The 22,616-nt window shown below is 41.8% G+C and overlaps 1 protein-coding gene across 1 annotated transcript in view; it reads left to right on the forward strand.

Annotated features, from left to right (window-relative positions):
* Window positions 1-526: 526 nt before the first annotated feature.
* LOC105860526 (ubiquitin-conjugating enzyme E2 E1) overlaps window positions 527-22,616 on the forward strand; it is a 62,932-nt gene continuing 40,842 nt past the window's right edge. Inside the window, exons 1-3 of the mRNA XM_012745327.2 lie at window positions 527-691; window positions 1,800-1,984; window positions 6,196-6,246. Coding sequence (XP_012600781.1) covers window positions 1,833-1,984; window positions 6,196-6,246 — 203 coding nt within the window. The 5' untranslated portion in view covers window positions 527-691; window positions 1,800-1,832. The remainder of the gene's footprint in view (window positions 692-1,799; window positions 1,985-6,195; window positions 6,247-22,616) is intronic.

The following is a 22,616-nucleotide window of genomic DNA, read 5'->3' on the forward strand; positions in this document are numbered from 1 at the left end:
TTGTGGGATTCCTTTTTCCTCTTTAAACTGATCACTTTTTAGGAGGAGTTCCCCGCTGCATTCTATGGTCCAAAGTCCTTGCCACCAGGATTACCATCTTTTCCACCAATTTGCCACCTCCCTGCCCCCTTCTTTCCAAAAGCCCTCATTGGAAAGAACTTTCTCTCGTGACCCCCCTATTCCATCTAGTACCAATCGCTCCCAGCGCCCCCCACCTCCACCGGCTTGCCTCTCCCGCCCAGAATCCAGGTCCCCGAACCACTTAGGAGAAGATTCACACCCCTAGCCCCCTTCCCGGGCGTCCCGAGGAGGCGTTGGGTGGGGGTGTGGGTAAGGAGGAGGGGCAGGGTTTTGGGGGGTCCCCAGTGTCCTCCTCGCGCCACCCCCCGGAGGTTTTGCAGGGGGAGGGGAGCGCGGGTGGGTGGGACTGGGCCGGGTGGGGGAGGGGTGAGGGCGAGGAGGAGGAGGAGGAGGAGGAGGAGGAGGAGGAGGAGGAGGAGAAGGAGGAGGAGGAGGAGGAGTGGTGTGTGTGCGAGCGTGTGTGGCTGGGGGAAGCCATTGCCTGTTTAATAGTTGCTGTTGCTGCACTTCCGCTTCTCTCCCAGCGAGAGAGAGACACGAGTGGCCAGGCCCAGCCGCAGCCGCAGCAGCAGCCGCGGCGGCGGCACGGAGGAGCCAGACACAAAGAGAGGTACGGGGATCCCCCCGCCGCCCGCTGCCCCCCGGCCGCGCCGCCGGGCCTCGGGGACACCCCTCGCCGCCTCCCGCGACCCGCTCTGCCCGGGCGGCGGGGCACAGGGCTGGGTGGGGCGGAGAGGGGCTGGGGAGCCCCAGGGGTCCGGGGCCCGCCTGCGGGGGATGGGCAGGGACCCCGGGCCGCGTGGGGTGCGGGGGCCTCCCTCGTCGGGGGTGGGGGGGCATTGTGGCTTGAACTGTCAGTGCTGCCCCGGGAGCCCCCCACTGGCCGCCGAGGGGGCCGGGGGAGGGGGAGTTGGGGGAGCCCCGTTTTCCCCGGGGGCGGGGGCCCGCGGGGATTAACCCCTCCCGGGCGGAGGGGCTCATTGTTATTCCTTCACCGCGGAGGCCGAGCCCCCCCCCCGCACCCCACCCCCTCCGCGGGTGGCGATCCGGCGTGTGCTCCGGACCCCCGCCCGGCCGCGAAGCCGGAGCTGGGTGGCCCAGGGCAGGCCAGCGGGGAGGGGCGTCGGGGCGCGGCGCGGGGGGGCCTCGGGCCTCGTCGCCCCTGCCCCCCGCCGGCCTCTCCCTTCCCCCACCGGGCACCGGCTCCCCGCCTCCGTCCCCGGGTTTCGGCTTCCTCTCTTACTCCTTCCCGCCCCTCCTCTCTTCCCGACCTCGCCAAACTCCGCTCGTGGCCCCCACAGTCTTGCCCCGGCCCCCGGCCCCCCGCGACCCCCGGAAAGCGGACAAAAACAGCCCCGAGGCCGGCCGGCCGCCGGGACCTTCCCTCCTTGCCTCGCCGAGGCACCCCGCGCCCCCGCCCCGCGCTCCTCGGCCTCCTCGGCTTCCCCCTCCCCGGCGGGTGGGAGCCCCGGGGGGCGAGGGAGGGGCCGCTCGCCGGGCTCCAGGCCGTTTTCCCACCGCGTCCCCCACTTGGGGCCAAAAATAAACAAACCGCGTCCGATTTGCAAAAGCCTTAATGGCCTGACTTTGAAAAGCGGGTGGAGGGCAGTGGGCGGCCGTGTGCACCCCTGGTCAGTGCCCTCTTGACAGCACCCAAGTTCCTTATTTACACTGCCTGCATGGTTTGTGTGTTTCTGTTTTGTTTCTGTCCCCTGCAGGGGCTGTTCGCGGGGTGGGGTGGGGGGTTCGCTATGTCGGATGACGATTCGAGGGCCAGCACCAGCTCCTCCTCATCTTCGTCCTCCAACCAGCAAACCGAGAAAGAAACAAACACCCCCAAGAAGAAGGAGAGTAAAGTCAGCATGAGCAAAAACTCCAAACTCCTCTCCACCAGCGCCAAGAGGTATAGCATTCTTCCCCTCTCATCCCACCCCCACCCCGCAGGCTTCCTATCTTCCCCTTGGTGCGTTTGGTATGCCTCCTAATGTGGGTAGCTTAAATGCCCTTCTGCTCATGGTTTATGTGTTCTTAAAAATGAAAGAAGGACCTTGGAAGCCTTAATTAATTTTTCTATTGCGGCTGCTTTTTTAAAATCATTGTCCACGTGCAGCTGTTGTGGCTTGCCTCTCCCATTTCTTGCTGAAGTTTGTAAAAACCCTCATGACTTTTATTAGTCGCCCAAATCTGATTTCAGATTACTTGTCCTATTAATCACCAATCTGTGACCCTCCCCAAGGCTGTCATCCCACTTCTTAATAACTAATACCTGCCCAGACAACCGTATCAAAATGAATTTCTGTGACCACCTTACTTTCTCCTCACCTGTTGCATGGATGATCTTTTTTGAATAGAGTGTTTGCCCCATATTGCATAAGGAATAAGTAACTCATATTAGCAGGTAAAAAATTAGGTAGGTGGAAACATGTTCTCTGGAATTTAAAGATATTTTTCTAATTTGGAGAGTTGAGGCAAATGAATGAATCAATAAGTGATTGTAAAATGGTTATTCTAGGTTATTTTTGTGATTCTGTTTTTTTCTCTTTAAGAACTTCAATTTACCAAATTTCAGGGAAACTCATATTTTTTCCATGCTATTTGCTCTCATGCTGTAAAAATGTTCCTTCACCTTTTTTTTTCGATTGAATTCAAGCAGTGGCTATTTTTCTTTTTTCTTTTCCTCATACGTCTCTGGAGGTAGCTGCTTTTCCTCTGTCATCCTTCAGTAATATTCTCTGATCCCCCCTGACCCTTAAAATAATCTATAGCAGATTCTGGGGAGCCTCCAGACAACCTTTCATAAATCCTTTTGCTCTCGAAGTTAGACAGTTGTTAAACTTTAAAGTGGCAAACCAGGAAGATAGTAAGGAATCCGAATGGTGGGTTAGATAGGGATACCCTTCTTAAAATAATTTAAAATAAAATGGAACATGAAACTTTAGATCTCCGCTGAGTGGTAAGCCTGGAACACGGAGTTTGAGAATTTGTTCTGTCATTCTGCCTGACTTGAAATTTGAAAATTTGATGAAGTGCTCACCATGGGCTGATGAAGGAGTGACTTTAGCTTATTTTAAGTAGTATGGCGGTCTTGAGTTAAGTGGCAAGATGCCTCTGCAAGATTGTTGTCGTTTCAGAGAGTTGGTTTGATGGTACAACTTCCCTGGAGTCCTAACTGGCTTTTATTGACTAGCCCTGTGTGGCTCTCCCAGACCCTAGCACAGGGGTCCTCAAACTTTTTAAACGGGGCCAGTTCACTGTCCCTCAGACCGTTGGAGGGCCGGACTGTAGTTTAAAAAAAAACTACGAACAAATTCCTATGCACACTGCACATATCTTATTTTGAAGTAAAAAAACAAATGGGCAAAAACACCTGCATGTGGCCAGCGGGCTGTAGTTTGAGGACGCCTGCAGCATTTATCCTGCCCGCTTTGGATGGGCCCTTCTTAGCACCCCCACCTCCATCCTCTCACTCAGCTTTTGGCCTGACCTGCTCAAGGCAGGCTAGTTGCTTTCTGTCATTAGTATTTTTATATTTTGCTGGATATTCCTGGTGTACATGAATATATCTGGGAGTAAAAGCGTAAGTAGCAGCATACATAAATAAAATAGTCTGCTTTGTGTCAGTGAATTACAGAGAGGGTAGACACAATTTGCCCATTTACGCTAAGGAAGTTAAAAACTCATTGGAGAGGGCTGGGAGAGATGATAGGTGTAGAAAATGAAAAGTGGGAAACCACAAATAGTAATTTTAACCAGTAAGTTAACATCAGGGTGTTTTGTTTGTTTTTGTTTACATCAGGGTGTTTTGTTTGTTTTTGTTTACTTCAGGGTGTTTTATTTTTGTTTGTATGGCTTTAGCTTCCTGGATATCTTGCTGAAAGAGTGGCTGTTAGTGTAAAAGCAGAACTAAGATTAATAGCAAAAGGTAAAAAATGGAGATGGACGGTGTATCCAGGAAAGAGTAAGAGAGAAAAATTTATGTTAGTGAGACCCTGTAGAAGCTGTTCTGTGGAATATATTGATTTGGAATGTAGATGTTCCCATAGAATTGGAAGGGGCACATTTACCAGAAGATGGAGTGAAAAAGAAGCCTGAATTGGCAGATAAACAGTTTACTAACTGCATATTGTAAAGTGGTTTGTAAACCACCGGTAGAGGAAAGCCCCCATTGACAGTGGTCCAAATAAGAATTACTCTGTGGACATATGTATGAGTTACTCTTGTAAATCTTTTGCCAGTTCTCTAGAAATGGTACACATGCTGGCTGTTGAGATGAAGTGGATAAAGCCGTCTGGTATTACACTTTTTAGGTATTAAAAAAGCAACTACCTTTTCAGTGAATATTTTGTAGAAGTTGAGCTGGCAAGGGTAAGTGAAGTCAATATGTATTTTTATATTCGTTGTGCTCAGAGGGAGGAAATTTTTGCTTGTGTCCCTAGCTAGGTCTTAAAATGCAGTCATTCAAAAAGATGCAGGTAAAGAATCAGTAAACCAGGGTTCCAAACTTTCAGTCTAGCATACAATAATGAGTCAGACAGCAGAGATGCGAATGTCTCAGAACTGAAATGCTTATTGGTAGCAAAACACTGATAAATAGATGTAGATAGATATTGTGAACAAACCGCTTTCTAAAATTGACCAGATTTGTTAGGAGACAGGAAATGTCCTCCAATGGGAAGAACTCCCCCCTCCCAATCATCACCCTTAATTTCTTTTTACTTATAACATGGAAAATACAACACCTTCTAAAACGTATTCCTCTTCGCATATAGCTGAGTCTCTTTTCCTACCCTCAGAAAACCTTTGGAAAAGGAAAGACATCCGTTGTTGTGAATCCAGTCGCCGTGTGTTTGGTTTTTGTTTTTACTACTGTGCTGCCTCAGTGAGATTTTTAAGTTGTAACATAGCCCCTTTGGGCTTTATATGCTAGAAAGAGGGAAAGTTATAAAAATAGGCACCGTTTAGAAGGTGGATGAAGCTTAAAGGCCCCAAACTATGTCGCATTAATTGATGCTGTAAGCGCCTAGGTAAGCAAAAGACAAAGGCCAGGGCTTGGTGTGAACTGCCTGGTGGCTTCGGCCTAGGAGTGGGGGATGGGGCTCTTTGTGAAGTCGAGGGTCGGTGCGGAGGGAGACGACCGCGGGCAGCGTCTGTGTCCCGAGCGGCTGCGAGCGGACCATGGGGAAGGAAGGGGGCAGGCCCGCGGGAAGTTAGAGGACGCCCGGGTTAAAGCAGGTCCGGGAAGGTGGGCCGAGAGTCCGAGCCGGCGAGCGTGCTGGGCGGGCGGAGGCCGGGGTTAGTGCACCTGTGCGGGCCGCCGGGCTGGCGGGGCGCGGGTGTTGGCGCCCGCGCGGCCTCGGGGCCTAGGTTCCCGGCGCCGGGGAAGGCGAGCTGGCGAGCCCCGGTGCTGTCACCCCGTTCCCCTCCCCCCGCCGCTTCGCCCGCGCTGCACGAGCCGTCGGGCGCGCGGGAGGGGGCGGGGAGACGCGGGCGCCCCGCGACGGCCGGCGGGTCGGTCGGGCCCGAGGGGCCTCGTGGGGAGCGGCCATGTTGGCGTCCTTTCGGAGGACGGGGGCGGCCGGCCGTGGGGGACAGGTGTCGGGCGGCTCCGGGGACCCCCGTTTGCGGGGGCACCCTGCTGGGCGTGGGCGTGAGGGCGTCTGGGAGTGCAAAGGGCACAGCTCGGCGGGCCTGGAGGGGCCAGAGGAGGCTGGGGACTCGCGTCCTTCCCACCCACCGAGGGCTGTGATCTCTCCGTCCTGGGGACAGGAGGTGCACGGGAAAGAGTCAGGAAACTAGTCCGCAAGCGAGAAACTTTAAACTCATTTCCCAAGTGGAAAACACCGAGAAGTAGAGCTGCCTATGTGTGCCAGGCAGGATTGGAGCCCACATGCTGTAGATAACGTGAGTTCGGGACCACCGCCTCACTGCCTCTGTGAAAAAAGTTTTTTCCTAAACTAGGGACCTGAAGCTTTTGATGTGTCGTTTCCTCTTTCCTCAGTAAAATCCAGTTGTCGCTGTTAAATTTATATGCCAGACCAAAATGTTACAGGTGGGAGCTTCCATCGCCTTAATATTTCTTGTGTTTGTCTCTCTCCCCTGTTTCCCCGACTCCAGGATTCAGAAGGAACTGGCAGACATCACTTTAGACCCTCCACCTAACTGCAGGTGAGACGCTTTTCACATTTTTTTTGTTTTATTATCATGCTTTTGCTTTTATTCTTTAGTTAATGCTTGTTACAGTGCTAACGTAAGTGACAGCTGAAATATATTAACCTGATGTACTATTTTGATTGCGCCTCTGGCAAACTCAGTACTGTGTTGAAGAGAAGTAATAGATTTGGAGTGGACTTTTGCATGTATGAAACGAAACTGTAAAGCAAATTTAAAGGTGTATCTTGCATGATCATGGATCTTTGTTATGGCATTAAGGATGATGTAAAACCTTTTCGATGCTACGTGCGTTTTGGTGGAGAAAACTGCTTTGCTGTAATCTTGTATTCAAGCTCTGCTAAGAAAGCACAGAATTAAATCAACTACTGGATCTTCAGACTTATTCCATAGTATATAAATTTTGTGTAGGACTATTGGCAGAACAATTGAGGAAACTATTTGGCTTTGATAAAAAGTTTTGTTTTAAATTGCAGATTTAAGCTCTTCCATGGGGGTGTTTTTCCTCAGCATTGCTTTATTCAGAGTATATACATAACTGCATTTCAGTTTCAGAAGAATTTGAAACCAACTATCTGAGGTTTGTTGATCACAATTTTGTTTAAAGTAGCCATTTTGCTACTGTTTGGTCAAAGTGGAAGATGTGATGAGTTTACTAAATCAATAGTGAGGTGAGGAGTTATAATGAAGTCATTTAAGGGAGGCTTATTATTCAGCTCTGTAACTCCTATAGTTTAAAAATGAAGTATAACGTTAATCTTAATGCTCAGTCCTCAAGATTGGCATTGGAATGGGCTGTGAGACTTCAGAAGTGTTCTAAAATTATAGGTGGGAGTAGAAGTGAATGATGACAAGAAGACATTTAGTGGCCATACACAGAACTTCAGATGAGTGTGTGGAAATATTTTGGCTGAAAAGCTAAATGAAATATTTTTTCATATTAACACTGAATTTTCTAAACTGCGATTAATGGATTAAATGCAGACTTCAGTGTTGCCATTTTTGTTACATTTGTTCTTAATGTTGATCAGGTGTGTGATGCTCTTTGGTGAAATTTTGTACTGTTTTGTAAGAAAAGTCTTTTGGCATTTGAAATGTTCTTAAACTGTAATTTATAACTGAACTACTTAATCATTCTTGAAGATTTCCTTCGTGGCTATAAGAATCTTTTCATATGGTTGAGAAAGTGAAGAAATGATAAGGTTTAGGGCTGTGATATTTAACAATTTTACTTTAGTGGAACAGTTGTTCAAATGGAAGCCTATAGATTTCCTCGATTGTTTTTTGTGGAATCCTTGGATGTTCCCCAAGGTAGATCTGTGCTCTGTAGTTATTCTGTTCAGTATTGTGTCTCTCCTATGTGTGTATCTTGTGAGTTCAGACAGCTCTAGCTGATTAAATTGTAAAGCTTTTAAGGCATAGTTTAAAAACTAGTAACATTTATTACTATATATAATGGCTTTCTTGTGAATAAGTGCAATCAAATTGAAAATTGTAAACAATTTTCATGAGATTAATCATTTAAAAATAAGATAAGTACACTTCAGTTCAAACCATTTTAGCTGAGTTTGTGTGTGAGAGATTTGTGCTGCTGAGGCATGTGGAACTTTTCATCTTTGGAAAACCCTCATTACCTCTTCAAGGTGAAATCTTCAAATATTACCTGTGGTCAGGGGAAGTTCCAAACTGGATTGCTGTTGGGTAGCTGGGGGGGGGGAGACAAAGCTTAATATATTTTGAGAAAATATATTAATACATTTTGAGAAAAATATCTGATTTTGGGGAAAATATCAGGCATCTTTAATTTGCAAGAGAAGGTGTATTTGTGTTGTCTTTAAAAATGAAGATGGTTTTAGTTTTTGAAGGCATCTTCCAGTGGGGTTGTTTAATGTGAACAGAAATTTTTACTTTTGGTTGGCTTATTATGGCGTTGTCTTAATGTTATAGAGTACCAATATTCAGTACTCTTGTTGGAGATGAATTGTTTGGGGATACTTTTTGAAGTTAGCATCCAATGAAAATGTGTGAATAAGATGATTTATTAAAAGTATGCATGTTTAAGGTTACCCTGAGCATGAGAGCTTTCAATAGCTCAGCTCCTATTGGAATTATAATTCAATCAACTATAAATAATATTTTGAATAAGTTAAATGGTTATCAATTAATGTATCTTATGTTTTTACCTTTTGTAAGACTTTCTTCAATCAGTATTAAATCTGTAGTTTAAAATTTAATTAAACATATTACTTGATTAAAATATAGTTCTTGGCACATAGTAACCTCAATAAACAGTTGATTATTGCAAATAAGTAGAATTGCTCCTTTTCAAGGAGGGTGCACTGCTCGTGTTCACTAATTTTAGTATTTCATTTGGCAAAAATATTTGGATTTGAAGTTACTGAACTTCAAAACTTAACACGAAATGTAGTTGCTAAATATAATGTATGAAAACATAAAGTTAAATCCTTAATGTTGTATATTATGTTGAGTAGATTTTTTAAGAACAAAATACAGATTATATTAAATGACTAGGCCAAAAGTATTTTAAGTGAATATTTTCAAATTGCTTTATATTGCCACAAATCAAATTTTTACTTTTAGTATCTGAGCTGTTTGGTTGTATATATATATACACATACACACACACAGATGAAATAGTCTCTCAATTCACTATGCCTTTGGTGAGGCTTTTCCCCCCTACCATTTGGTTTTATTCTTTTAGGGAAAAAAAATCCTCTTAACTACTATAATGATTCCCTAAAGTATGCCCTATCTTGGATTGTAAAATTATGCGTTTTAGATAGCTGGTGAACTCTGGGCCACTAGAGTCAGTTTTGCAGCTGTAATTTATAGCTCAGGGCTCAAGCTTTGCTAAATTGACTAGTTATGACTGTATAACTAGCCTGTAGACATAAATGTCTGTAGACACTATGTTGGTACATACTAAATGGCATATTTGCCCAAGTCCTTTAAAGTTTGGATTTTATTTAATGGATACATTTGTTTTATGAGTAAACATTTCACATAGAGACTTAAAACCTAAAAATTCTTATGGAGAGGTGTGCTATTTTAGGATAAAATGTCTGAGAAGTCCTTAAACATTTCAAGCATAAGGGAGAATAATAATTCTCTTTTATATTACCTTATTACATTTTGACTGTTATTTTTCTGTTTCCTGAAAATGTAAACCTAACTAAGTCAATGCTTTTTATTTTTCTGGGGAAAATGTATTATGTAATCAGGTATAGTTGATTTTAAAGTTTCACAGCTAAATTGTACTTTTTTGAAGATGATTTTTAATAAATTTAGTGCATTTGTCTAGGAAGTTAAATTTTCTCAGCCTTCCTTTCCTTATTTACTAAAAGGGCCTAATTCCTGATTTGCCTGCCTCATAGTGTTATAAAGTTTAATTGAGATGAGAGTTTTCTGCATGTGATATATAATGATATTATTGGAATTGCCCATTTAGTCTTTTTTGATAGCTCACCTTTTTTTTTTTTACTAACATTGCCTGTATTTTAAATATAGTTTTAAGCCATTAGACAATAATAAAAATGCATGCTTCTGAAAAATTAGAATGCAGAAGTTTGTGGAGTAAAAAGCGAAAGATCTTTCTCATGATCTCTTCTGATCCTGCTCTTTTGCACAGAGATGCTCCAAGTTAGCACTTTGTGTGTATACTTCCAGATAGTTTATGTGAATTTACATTGTTGTAGTTTTCTGGTTTTGCAGTACCTTCTATAGTTGCTGGCAAGGGTAGTGAGATGTCAGTTTAGAAGTCCCAGGCTGCTAACCTTGGTTTTAGAACAAAAAGAGCCTTTTCTTGTAACAATAGAGTCTTACTTACCTCATCCAGGTTCAGCATGATTTAAATGGTTGTTTGGGTATAAGAAATGGGTTCAACAGAAGTCATCCTTTACAAAAGCCCATATTATGTGCTGAAAAATATTCTTCCTTTTAATATCTTCCATTCATTTGATGTTACTAAATGGCATTGAGGATAGAAAAGTAACTTAAACATATAAATAAATGATGTTTAGTTTCATCACCATTGCAGTTTGTGTACCTTTACATGTATAAAGGAAATGTTGAAACATAGTGAGAACTAGGAGGCTGGAGTGTCAGCACAATGAAAATAGCACCCAAACTAGGGTCAGGCTCCTAGAAATGTGATCATCACTTGGGACCTGAGTGGGTTAGAAGGAAAGAAACCTGTCCAGAAGTGAATTGCTTCCCATATGAGTAGGAACTCTTGTGGCTGCTGTGTTTACAAAAAGACAGTATCTGGATTGTAAAACTATACTACTGTTGTTCCTCAAAAAGCTAAACACAATTACCATATGCCCTAGCAATTCTCCTGCTAGGTACATACCCAGGATATTGAAAACAGACTTAGATACTTGTGTGTCAATGTTCATAGCAGCAGCATTCATAATAAATAGCCCAAAAGTGGGAAAAACTCAAGTGTCCATCAATAGATGAGTGGATAAACAAAATGTATTTATATATAATGGCATATCCAGCCATAAAAAGGAATCAAATTCTGATACATGGCTATAACATGGATGAACCTTAAAGATGTTATACTAAGTGAAATAAGCCATACACAAAATGACAAATATTGTATGATTCCACTTATATGAAATACCTAGAATAGGCAGACTTGACAGAAAGTATTAATAGATTGGAGGTTTCTGGGTACTCCTGGGAGGGGAGAATGGGGAGTTATTTCTTAATAAGTACATAGTTTCTGTTTGGGGTGGTGAAAATTTTGGAAATAGCAGGGTGATTGTTTCATAATGTTGTGAATGTGATTAATGCCACTGAATTGTACACTTAAATGGTTAAAATGGCAAATCTTATGTTATATATATATATTAGCAGAATTTTAAAAACTATACTTCTGTTAAAATATTTGTATTTTATTGAAATTGAAAAAATGTTGAGGCCGGGCGTGGTGGCTCACGCCTGTAATCCTAGCACTCTGGGAGGCCGAGGCGGGCGGATTGCTCGAGGTCAGGAGTTCAAAACCAGCCTGAGCAAGACCCCGTCTCTACCAAAATATAGAAAGAAATTAATTGACTAACTAAAAATATATATACAAAAAAAAATTAGCCGGGCATGGTGGCGCATGCCTGTAGTCCCAGCTACTAGGGAGGCTGAGGCAGTAGGATCGCTGAGCCCAGGAGATTGAGGTTGCTGTGAGCCAGGCTGACGCCATGGCACTCACTCTAGCCTGGCAAGAAAGTGAGACTCTGTCTCAAAAAAAAAAAAAAAAAAAAAAAAAAAAGTTGAAAAAAATGCTTATAGCTTAGAAGGCAACACTCAATAGTTTTTCAGGATTCTTGTTAAGAGTGCTGATATTAAATTCCTGTTACAAACCTTGGGTGCCTATTACAAAGCAAAAGACACTACCTTTAAGGAGTTCATTCATAAGAAATAAACAGATTTTGAATAGTACTTGTAAATATGAATGTTATGGCAGGTATGGTGGTTTGTGCCCGTGCACAAACAAAGTGCTGGTCTCCCAGCACTTTGGGAGACCAAGGCAGGAGGATCACTTGAGGTTAGGAGTTCAAGGCCAACTTGGGCAACATAGCAAGACACTGTCTCAAAAATAAATAAATAACTTTAAATATGAATATTTGGAAAGTATAATAAATGCAAATCACATGTTATAAAGGTTCAGAAGAATGAGAGATTACTTTGACCTAAGTGTGAGGGGTTGTGGCTGGAGCACTTAGTGATCTGGGGAGGCTTCATGGAGGAGGTAAGAAGTGGGGTGGGGAAGAGTAGGGAATATCCCCAATGGGGGAAAACAGTGTAAGCAAAGATGGCAGAGGGAAGACAGAGGGCACTGTTGGGCAGTAGTGCAAACCTGTGGCTGAAGAGTGAAAAGATAAGTAGAATAAGGAGTAGGAGATAAAACTTGTGGTATTCCTCAGCATCAGGCTAAGGCTTTGAATTCCATTTTATAGGTGTTGAAGAATAAGAGTTGTTGAAGCCCTTTTGAGTCGGGATTATAAATCAAACAGGGCTGAATATCTCAAAAGAGACAAAGTAAGGATTGAGCTCAATAGGAACCAGGAAACTTGGAGATTGCTGCAGTAGTCCAGGTAGAAGACTAAAAAAAAGGGCTTTGAGCATAGGAGGCGACCATCAAAATGGAGAGGAGACAGAAAGCAGTAGAATCCAGAGAACTTGGCCACTGATTTACTTTTTTATTTTTTGAGACAGGGTCTCGCTCTATTGCCCTGGCTGGAGTGCAATGGTGTGATTATAGCTCACTGCAACTTTGAAGTTCTGAGCTCAAGCAATCCTCCTGCCTTAACCTCCCAAGTAGCTGGGACTACAGGCACATACCACCATACCTAGTTAAGTTTTTAATTTTTTTGTTGAGATGAGGTCTTGCTATGTTACCCAGGCCAGTCTGGAACTCCTGGCCTCAAGTGATCCCCATGCCTTGCCCTCCCAAAGTGCTGGGATTATAGGCATGAGTCATCGCACCCAGGGTTGACCACTGATTTAGATATGGAAGACTTAAAAAGAAATCTTTGGGGTGTTTGGGAAGTTGGTGGTGCCATTAACAGAAGTAAATTTGGATAGGAAGATGAACTGGCTTGAGGCAGAGAGGTGTATATCATATCACCAAGGTTAAAAAGCTTTAATTATTTGCTTTGTTGATTATATACAATGCTTAGCATGTTTCTGCCACTTAATAGGTCTTCAGTAAATTTTTGATTATATATTTGAGTTTATTTATTAGTCAATGAACTCTGAGATCTATGTGGCCTACTTTTAGATTAGACAAACTCTTTGACTCTTACCCTACATGTTTTTCCCAAATTTTTTAGTTTGAAAATTTCAAAGCTACAGAAGAGTTTGAAAGAATAATACAGCAAGCGTCCATACTTCACTCTGATTCATAAGCAAAATTTCACTGTGTTTGCTTTGTTGCTCTCTTTATATATTTTGTGGAACCGTTTGAGAGTAAACTGCAGGTATCATGATGCTTTCATGTGTGTAGGTTTGCACACCTTGAATCTGATGTGGGCTGATGGTGGTGCTGAGGTTGGAACTGGCATTGGAATCTATATTAGATTTGAAAGTTTGTGGCTGGGCACAGTGGCTCTTGCTGACAATCCTGGCATTTTGGGAGGCTGAAGTAGGAGGATTGCTTGAGGCTGGGTGAGTTTGAGGCCAGCCTGGACAACATAGTGAGATCCTGTCTCTACAAAAAATAAAATTAGCTTGGCATGGTGCCATGTTCCTGTAGTCCCAGCTACTCGGGAGGCTGGGGCAGGAGGATTGCTTGAGCCCAGGAGTTTAAGGTTGCTGTGAGCTATGATGATGTTACTGCTCTCCAGTGATAGGGCAAGATCCTGTTTAAAAAAAAAAAAAAAAAAATGGAAGTTACTCAGGTCTAAGTAGCTCTGAAAAAGAAAAGAAAAAGTTTGGGTGGTGGTAAAGTGCATGAGATTGCCACGATTTGAAGATTGTACTCGGAGTGCACAGGTATGTGTACAAATGAAGGATTGGAAAATGAAGAGGACCTGGAGAAAGAAGCAGCAGAGAAATAGGAGGAGAACTCCAAGGTTGCAAAAGCCCTAGGGAAAGTCAAGGGAGTTTTCTCTTACTTTATGAGTATGCTTTGTAGGCTGAGAGGAAAAGAGTGAAAATGCAAGAGAAGGAGATGTTATTTCTTTCTTTTTTTTTTTTTTTAAACACAATTGTAGAGAAGATGGTAGAATATGGAACTGAGGCCATAAATGGAGAGTGTATCTTTAGAAAGGCTGGAAGTCTGGAATTTGGATAGTGACCATTTTCTAGAGAATTAGAGGCATTTTTGGTGCTTGAGCAGCACTCCAGCTACTTGTATAGAACTGAAAACAAGCAGCATCTGTCTCTAGTGTTATTTGGTTCGTCCTTTCCCAGTAGACTTTGTAAGTTCCGTGAGAGCAGGGATTATTATGTCTTTGTATCCCTATAGTGTCCCAAAAAAGTAGATAAACAATACATATTTATTAAATTAGTAGATAAACAATACATATTTATTAAATTAAAACACAAAACTCAAAAACCTAATTTGGGTCTAATGGTTTAATAGAACATCTTCATTACCCTCTTCAGAAAATAATGGAAAGAGCTTGGGAAATTGGTGTCACATTTTACAGCTGTTCATTGCTGGCAGTTGTTCTGAGTTGGCACCCAAGCAGTTTTGACAATTTTGACCTTCCTGGAACCGCAGGGGAGCTCTGGAGTCAGTGTGATACAAAAAGATGTGATCTGTGCTGCAGGCTAGATTGAGAAGACTAAGGTTACTGTTTGCCAACAAGTGAGCATGGGTCCAGGGGTGCTAAATAAATTGAGATTCCTAGATGTGGTCTCCCAAATCCTAAAGCTATTCCAGATAGTTGGTTATGCTAGAAGATGCTGGCACTCGCTTGAGACATCTGACACATTCCCTATCACCAGTGAAGTGAAACAGGGTTTCATAATAAGCCCATTCTTATTTAGCCTCTCTTATGCAGCCATGCTCTAAAGTGAAACAAAAGACCTAGTAACTGGTGTCAGAATATGCTTCTAATCCTCTGGAAACCCTCCTACTCTATAGGCTAAAAACCCATGAAAGCCCCTGTTTGAGTTTGGTAATCCAGAAGCTGCTGTATGCTAATAGCTCTTTGCTTGCAACATGCATGCAAGTGATTAGGGATTGCTTTCTAGAGTCCATGCCACATTACATAGATGATAAACCTTTGGAAGGCAAAGGTGATGTCCCGCCCCTCTTAGGAAAATCCTGCAAAGCCAGAGATTTTCATGCATAGAATGTAAGTTGTCACTGGGTTTTGCTACAGTGACAGCAAACTGTTGAGGCAGCATACTGTTCACTAATACTTTAACAGAGTAGTTAAAAAACGAATTCTGTCTTCTTTCCAAAGAACATGCTGACCTGCATGTGACAGATAAAGTCAATGCCAAGCCAAAGTAAAGAAACTGTTACTATCTAGCTCTTATATAGTGTTCAATAGCAGATTTGCCACAGGTGTCACATCTGACTCGTCTATAGCAACCTATGTCAGCACTAAATTTTAAATAGTAACACTCAACAGAGCGATCTTGGTAGGGTCTACTAGCATTGAAATGATGATGATTGTATTTACTACCAGGACATTGGGCATTTGTATCTATTTAAATTGATAGATGGAAAACCATTGTGGGACGGACCCCCTAGTAAATTCTACAGGAAAAGACAGTGAAGCATGTTTTCAAACAGCAGTGAAGAAGCTTGGGATGATCTCACTTGGAGAAAAGTTTTAGGTGTGATACAGCTCAGAAAATCATGGATTATGATCATGAAGTAACATTGTACAAGAGTGACAGCAGTGTGAGTAAATCAGATCATAATCATTTAAAATTTGAGTGCTGTGTGCTAGGCATTGTTCTATAGGTAACTGAAACAGATCTGGTCTCTGGCTTGTGAAACTTGAATTTTAGTAGCAGTACAGACAGCAACCAAGCAAAAGGGATTAGTACAAGTCATGATGACTAGTAGGAAAGACATCAACAGAATGCTGTGAGGAAGAATAATTGGAGGAATGGGGGTTACCTGAAGAAGGCTTAAAAAGACCTTTAGCCAAAGACCTAAAATATGAGAAGAAAAGACATAACCTTGTGAAAAGTACCAGAAGAACATCTCAGACAGAGGGAAGTATAAACATAGAGGTCCTGAGGTGGGGGGAGCCAGGTGATGCATATTTTATAATCTATGGTAGGTAGGGTAGGTAGTTTGGAGAACAGTAGGAAGCCATTCAGGGTTTTGAAGCAAGGAAATGAGATTAGTTTAGTAATGATTTAAAAGGCTGTCCCTACCCTCCTTGCTGTATGGAGAATAGCTTGGAGGAAGGCACTAATGGAAGAAGGGAGAGGAGAAAGGATATTGCTTTGTTTCATGTTAGGTGGGGGTTAGGATTAAGGTGTAGTAGATAGGCGGGGCTCCGTGGCTGGTGGCTCACGCCTGCAATCTTAGCACTCTGGGAGGCAGGGGCTGCTAGATCACTCAACGTCAGGAGTTCAAAACCAGCCTGAGCAAGAGAGACCCTGTCTTTACTAAAAAAAAAATAAAAAAAAAAAATTAATTTTCCAACTAAAAATATATAGAAAAAAACTTAGCCAGCCGTGGTGGTGCATTCCTGTAGTCCCAGCTACTTGAGAGGCTGAGGCAGAAGGATTGCTTGAGCCCAGTAGTTTGAGGTTGCTGTGAGGTAGGCTGACACCATGGCACTCTAGCCCAGGTAACATGGTGAGACTGTCTCAAAAAAAAAAAAAAAAAAAAAAAAGTAGTAGATTAAGGAGATGGGGTTAGAACACCTGGGCCTGTTGATGGATTGCATACTGGAGATGAGGAAAAGGAAAAAGAATGACTGAAGTTTCTGTGGCTTCGAGGTTGGCTAGATGATGGTGATGTTTCACTGGTAGGGAGAGACCTGCAGTAGGACCCCAGGGTGTATGTGTGTAATTGGGAAGAGGGCAGGGTAGAAGTGACTCCTTTTTGGACACTTTAGGTTTGAGGTAGATTCCCATGAGGCATCCAAATGAAAGTGTTAAAAAGAGTTAGATGTAGGTAATTGGAGCTCAGAGGATTATTTTAAGCTTGAAATACCTATACGTTTGGGAGACCTCATCGCATAGGTTCTTGAATGGCTTAGGAATGCCTCCATCTCACCTAGAAAAGAAAGTTGAGAAGAGGGTTCAAGCTGGGTACTTGGGCAATCTGGCATTTAGAGGTTGTACACTTGAAGCCAGCAAAGGAGACAGAAAGAAAATGGAGAGAGTGTGGTATTAGAAAGCCATGAGTGGAAAGTTTTGAGCTAGAGTAATCATCAAGTCTGAAATGATGCTGTGAGGTGGAAAAAGATGAGGATCAGCAAGCAACCATTGGATTTTACAACTTCAAGTTTGTTGATGACCTTCATGTGACAGGTGCAGTTTAGAGGAGAGATGATGGAAAGAAGGAAAAAATGTTTGTGTTACTTTTCTCAGTTAGAAGACGTAATTTTATTTGTCCAGAAAAGTGATTGGGTCTTACCTCATTTTTACATGTTGGAGCAGAATTTCTTAACATGGTATGTATTATTTTTCTGGCGGGATATCTGTCATTTTCAGTGAATTCTCAAAGGATTTTTTTTTTTTCTGGTCTCCTATGTTCTCACCAAAAAAAGTTAACTTGCTCCTTTACGAGTTTCAAGTCCTATGTGATCTTTTTGGTTAACATTATAGTATGGATATCATAAGTAAATATTGTTGGGTTCATGTATTACACTTTTTTTTTTTAAAGAGACAGTCCTGATCTGTTGCCCAGGCTGGAGTGCAGTGGCTCAGTCATAGATCACTGCAACCTTGAACACCTGGGCTCATTCAATCTTGATCCTCCTGCTTTAGCCTCCCAAATAGCTAGGACTACAGGCTTGTGCCACCATCCCCAGCTAAATTTTTAAATTTCTTATAGAGATAGGATCTAGCTACATTGCCCAGGCTGATCTCAAAACTCCTGGGCTCAAGCAGTCCCCCTGCCTTGGCATCCTTAAGTGCTGGGATTATAGGCATGAGCCACCATTCCAAGCCCATACATTACATCTTGATGAATCTCTTTTGTAGGATTTAGTTTGCAATACCAGACAGTGTATAAAGTGGAAAATCAGTAAATTGCTGCTGCCATCCTTAAAAGTGTTTGGCATGCTTTTATTTGCATTGACCTTTTGTATTCTGTTCAAGCTCAAGAATGTGCTAGAATGAGTTGGATACATGTTTACTTTCAACACAGCGTAAATTATTCATCATATTCAATTTTTCATCTTCTTGAGATTGGCTATTTTGTTAATACTTTACATGTACCTAGAACTCTTAAAGCATCACGTAAGCATCATCTTTCTAATTATCTACTAATTGTGTTTTATTAATTTGTTTCACATTATGCCAGGGACTCTTGGTCCTGTTTAACTTGATAATTGAGGGTAGAATTAAGAACTTTTCAGGATTGGGAGTCATTTTTCTAGTTCAAAGAGTAATTACTTGGAATCATAAAAGTGTTGGGTACTGTATTGTCAGAGGAAAGCAAATGATAACATGTGGAGTTACAAGTGTTTTGGCTACATAGGAATTTTGCTCCACAAATAAGTTACTCCTACCACTTCCAACTTTCCTCTTCCATGGGAATACATCTCAATTTTTAAAGAATTTATTGGAATTGGCTTTATAAAAATTTACTTCTTAGCAGACTTTGCTAGAACACATTTATCTTAACTAAAAGGAGATTGTTGAATTGGTATACATAAAAGACCCTAAAAGAAAACATTTGTTTTATTACAAGCACCCAGGAGGATTTTTTATAAATATGAAAGATGTCTTTCCTCTAACATAAGTAAATATTTCAAAACAAATTTTTATGTTAAGTGATTATATTATAGTAATGTGTGGGCAGGGATTGGCAGTAAAGTTAGCAACATCATTTATTGGTTACTAGTTTAGTATATTACACTTCTTTGGCATTGGTCCTTTTTCTGAGTAACCCCTCTCTGTGGAAGTCCTCAGAATGCATAGCTTCATTCTTCAATGAGACTGGTGGGACTGGTAACCCCCTAGAAGGTATTTCTATTTCTTTTTTCTTTTCTTTTTTTTTTTTTTTTGTAGCTTAGTATCCTGAGATGTTCTCACATACAGAGTAAACATTTTCAAGTGATACGGACCAGTCCTAAAGGAAATCACATATTGAGGACATAATTCTTATTAGAATTGAAATTTGAAGTTAGTTTTCACTTTGTCCATCCATCCTCCTGGAGTTTATGTAGATGTGTAGGGATTTTTACTATATTTTACTGTAACTATTTACATTTATCTATATTGGGAGGCAATTCTATATTGTAATACCTTCAAGTTAAAACACATGATTGTGGAAAAAGGAAAAAGCTGTTAAGATCTTGAAACCCAAATTTATTTGTTATAGAAATTTTGTACCTAGGAAGGACTGGATGCTCCCTATGTCTTATGTAGTGTGATGTGTGTTTTGATAATGAATTTGTGAAGAAAGGCATTCTTTGAAGTGATGACTTAACCAGAGAAAAAAGTAATAATAATTTTATACATCTGTCTCCATGTGACTGGTGCTATGTTTTACATTCTCTTTTTATTTTCCAGAGCCACTCTTAAAACCTTCCTACAGTTGGTAGTTTATAGTCAATTTTCATTGCTTTTCAAAGATTTGAACTTCCCAATCTGATAGTAAGCCTCCCCTTTAAAAGCAGTCATCTTTTAGTTCTGAAGCTTTTCTGATACTCTTCAGGCCCCTAAAGGAGTGCTAGGTTTGAAGATGATAACATTTACTCATTGTTATTTGGCCTGAAGGTGCATAGAAAGAAATGCTTGTCAAATCGCAGTATATTTAATAACTTTACTGTAGGCTTAATTTGCATTTTTCTTTCTGGTTGAAATCTTGTCAGTTCACTCTTGCATTTCTGGCTTTCTCCCATCCTGATGTGCTCCCTCCCCTTCATGCTTCTTTAAGAAAAAAATGTTAAGCCAGTTGGGTAGAATTTTCTCATAAATTTCTTGTAGGCATGCTCACTTCAACTGGAAAACAGTTTGTGACCCATGACTTTTCAAGAAGGAGATAAAATTTTGTGTATCCAGGTTGTGTGCATATGAATTATGGGTTTAAACACTGAAAGTCCGATTCATTCCCTAATAGTTATTTAATAGGCCCAGTAGAATTAGTAATTATATTCCTTGAATGAGTTTTTAAAATACGTAGCATACTAAACACATATTTGCATCATGAGAATTGTCTGAACCAATAACAGATTGTTTGTTTGCTCTGGTTAAGTCTAACTGCTAGTTTTGCAGGTGTATTGAGGCTGTCAGTTCATCACTGGGGTGAGCAGGGCAGTCTCCTACCTGCCCTGCCTGTTTCTTTGCCTGTTTCACTGTCACCCAGGCTGACTAATACAAATTACTGACAACACTGCCAATACATGGGTCTGTGCCTGCTCTGGCTTATTCCATTTTGTGACCCTTTGATTTAAGATATAGCTACAACCAGCAGCTCTTCACCATATTCAGTAATCCAGTGTAATATTTGTTGGGCATTTACTATTGTGCCAGGTACTACAGATACAGCAGTGAAAAAGACAGTGTCTCTACTCTCAAGGTGGTTTTATTCATATTGAGGAAGGGTCAATAAAAGAAATACGTACAAAAGTAATTTCAGATAACAGTACCAAGAAAATAAAACAGGGTAATGGCATAGCAAGTGGCTGGGCAGGTTGAAGCACTGGTTGGTGCCACTTTGGAGAAATGACCCTGAATGATAACAAGGACCCAACCATGAGAAGGTCATTTTAGGCTGAAAGACAGCAAATAGAAAAGTGCTGAATGGGATAGGCCAGTATGGCTGGACATAGTGAATGAGGGTGAGAGTGGTAGGAGAGGGGATCAAATTTTTTCTTTTTCAGTTGAAAACCATGAGATAACTTTAAATGAAGGAGTGGTATATCACTACAGTTGGCCTGTATTTAAAGAATACCTCACATAAAATTTCCAGTATATAAAAATAGAAAAGCAGGGTGTGTTGGCTTGATACTCACGAGGCTGAAGTGGAAGGATCACTTTATCCTAGGAGTCCATGGTTGTAGTGTGCTATGATCATACCTATGAAGAGCCACTGCACTACAGCCTGGGCAACATAGTGAGACCTCGTCTCCAAAAACACATAAAATAAAATTAAAAAAATCAAGATTATGGGCCAGGTGTGGCGGCTCATGCCTGTAAATCCTAGCACTGTGGGAGGCTGGAGGCAGGAGGATCACTTGAGGCCAGGAGTTCAAGAGTAGCCTGAGCAAGAGTGAGACCCCAGCTCTCCAAGAAATATAAAAATTAGCTGGGTGTGGTGATGTGTGCCTGCAGTCCCAGCTATTCAGGAGACTGAGGCAGGAGGATTGCTTGAACCCAGAAGGCTGTAGTGAGCTATGATGATGCCACAGCACTCTAACATGAGTGACAGAGCAAGACCCTTTCTCAAAAAAAAAAAAAAAAAAAAATCAAGATTATAGAGCTATCTTTATAAATTTTTTTGCATTATGAATAGTTTTACTGACATTTCTTTATGTAAGAGTTCTGAACTATATCTATATTGGATACATCTACTATAGCTAGATATCTATACATAAATATCTAATAAATCTAGAAATTTTACAAAAACTGAAGACATGCTACCAAAAATTTGTGTCTTAACCTGTGAAGGGAAGTATAGCCTACTCAGCTTGTCAGATATACTGGTTGGATGAAAGTGTGAGTGCCTTGTAATGCATATGTTGCATTCAAGGCCAACAAAAACAGCTTCTTAGGTGTCTTTGTAGCCTGCTTGGTTGGGTTTCTGGCTGTCCACCTGAAGTGAAGACTGCCTGAGTCTGGCAGTAGGAAAACATGAAGAATTTGGCCTTCTACTTCTTCAGAGCAGAAGCAGCAAATGAGATAACAAGGAAACTAGGAGAGCTGGGCGGCTTGGAAACGGGACCTCAGCAGTTTGAGAGGCAGCTTGTCAGAACTCTCACCAATTCCCCACTTGGTTATTTGTGATATCTAAAAGACTTAACCTGTATAGTGTGAAGCCCCAAAACTGTGTGATGTGATTATATAGAGAGAATGCTTTCCAGTTCCCTTCATTTTGTGAATGCTTTTGTGGAATAATAATTTTCCATGGTTTTTAGTTATGATAGCTGAAATATTTGGTCTCAAGAGGAGGATCAAACACAAGTGACAAGGCTAATAAACAGATTGTAGTAGCCATGTAATCATTCTTAGTAGGGGAGGGTGTATTTGAAACTTCAGGCACTAAAACTCTTTTTGATGTATGTGCTATAGAAAATAACAACATGATGAAAGGTAATTAATTACCTAGCATATCTTTTTTTTTTTTTTTCCTTTAAGAAGAGACAGGGTCTTGCTCTTTTACCCGAGCTAGAGTTCAGTGGCACAGTCATAGCTCATTGCAGCTTCAAACTCCTGGGCTCAAGCAATCTTCCCACCTCATACTCCCCAGTATTGGGCACAGGTTCGTGCCACCATGTCTGACTAATTTTTTATTTTTTTGTAGAGACGATTTCACTGTGTTGCCCCAGTTGGTCTCAAAACTGTGGCCTCTAGCGATCCTCTGGTCTCAGCCTCCCAAAGTGCTGGGATTATAGGCATGAGCCCCTCCACCTGGCTCTAGCATATCTTTATAAATTGTTGCCAGGAGGTTTTGGGGTTGCACTGAAAGAAATTACATCATTTCCTGCAGAAGGGTCATTTTTCTTGCTAGACAACGAGTTCTAATG

This window comes from Microcebus murinus, chromosome 1, assembly GCF_040939455.1.
Source record: "Microcebus murinus isolate Inina chromosome 1, M.murinus_Inina_mat1.0, whole genome shotgun sequence".
Lineage (NCBI taxonomy): Eukaryota > Metazoa > Chordata > Mammalia > Primates > Cheirogaleidae > Microcebus > Microcebus murinus.